The 1,310-nt window shown below is 41.5% G+C and overlaps 1 protein-coding gene across 1 annotated transcript in view; it reads right to left on the bottom strand.

Annotated features, from left to right (window-relative positions):
* Window positions 1–1,310, bottom strand: part of ADCY10 (adenylate cyclase 10) — a 113,955-nt gene that overhangs the window by 42,883 nt on the left and 69,762 nt on the right. Inside the window, exons 21-22 of the mRNA XM_007937730.1 lie at window positions 632–701; window positions 143–368 (exon numbers count right to left, since the gene is read on the bottom strand). Coding sequence (XP_007935921.1) covers window positions 143–368; window positions 632–701 — 296 coding nt within the window. The remainder of the gene's footprint in view (window positions 1–142; window positions 369–631; window positions 702–1,310) is intronic.

Raw genomic sequence — 1,310 nt, 5'->3', positions numbered from 1 at the left:
TTGCCCAACCTTCCTTCTGAGGAGTGGCTGGTGGGTTTGAACCACCAGCCGTCTGGTTAGCAGGCAAGTGTCTTAGCCACTATGCTACCAGAGCTATAATTTCCCCCTAGGGTGGGAGGAGATCCGAGTAGAAACAGCTTACCATATAATTATCACCCAAGAAGAGATAAGCAGATGCAATTTCTAGGAAGTAATATAAGGCTTTGTTGTTTTCCCCCAAAGCCAGAAAGTGGTAGGCCAGAGGCAAGATGACAATCTCTAAGATTTCCTCACACTGGCAAGATTCCAGGGGGATGAAGTCTTCTGTCTTCATTTTTGTTATAACGGTATCAAAGAAACCCAAGATTTTGTCTTTTACTTCGTCAGAACTGTCCAAATGCAGAAATAAATAAGAATAATAGCTTTTAGATATAGTACACCTTTTGATATGAAAATATCTTTTAAAACTAATAAATTGCAAGATAACAAAACATAGATGCTACCGTCCAACTCACCACACACATCCCACTACATTTCCCAACCTATACCTATGAGGCCCAAAGTATTCACCAGACAAATAATTCTAACAGTGTTCTGAATTTAATGACAATTGTTTGTGTTCTACCTCCTAAATAATTACATACTCCTGTACCTGAGGCAATCAGGAAATATGCTAGATCCCTCAGGAATCTCTGATCTGCAAAAGACGAGCTCTTCTTCAGCTAGAAAATAAAAACAAATGAGTTGTATGGCACATTGAAATATTCCATGGGCTATGTCTGGTGTCTACCAAAGACATTTAGTCCCCTTTCACAGTACAGAGTTGCTGCTGCCCAGCCAGGAACTACATTTCCCAGTTCCAATTGCATCTCAGGTGAAGCCTTGTGATTTTTTCTCACATGGAATTCAATCAGAAGTGATACATGCCACCTCTGGGCCGGCATGGTTAGGTGTCTTTTCCACCTTCTCCTTCCACAGGAAATTTAAGGACTCTGAAGCCCTAGTGGACAGCAGAGGCACAAGACAGGAGAAGTCTGAGTTCCTGACTTACTGTTTGTCCTAGGCCATTTGTCAAAATCCTCATTGGATTATCAAAAGAGTACTTAATAAACTACTGACATGTTGGGGTTTGTTACAGCTGATAACCCTAAGGAATTTACCCTGCAGTAACTAAAACTATGAATTAATGATCCTGAAGAAAGTGACATAAGTTTCTAGTAGGGGAAATGTTGTTGTTGTTGTTGTTGTTTGCCATCGAGTCGGCCCCGACTCATAGCGACCCCTCCTTGGGTTTCCGAGGGAGTATCACTATGGAAGTAGGAATGCCCAAC

The sequence above is a fragment of the Orycteropus afer genome, unplaced genomic scaffold, assembly GCF_000298275.1.
Source record: "Orycteropus afer afer isolate SDZICR_OR568_19922 unplaced genomic scaffold, OryAfe1.0 scaffold00044, whole genome shotgun sequence".
NCBI classification, from domain to species: domain Eukaryota; kingdom Metazoa; phylum Chordata; class Mammalia; order Tubulidentata; family Orycteropodidae; genus Orycteropus; species Orycteropus afer.
This window is presented reverse-complemented; position numbering and strand designations above follow the sequence as displayed.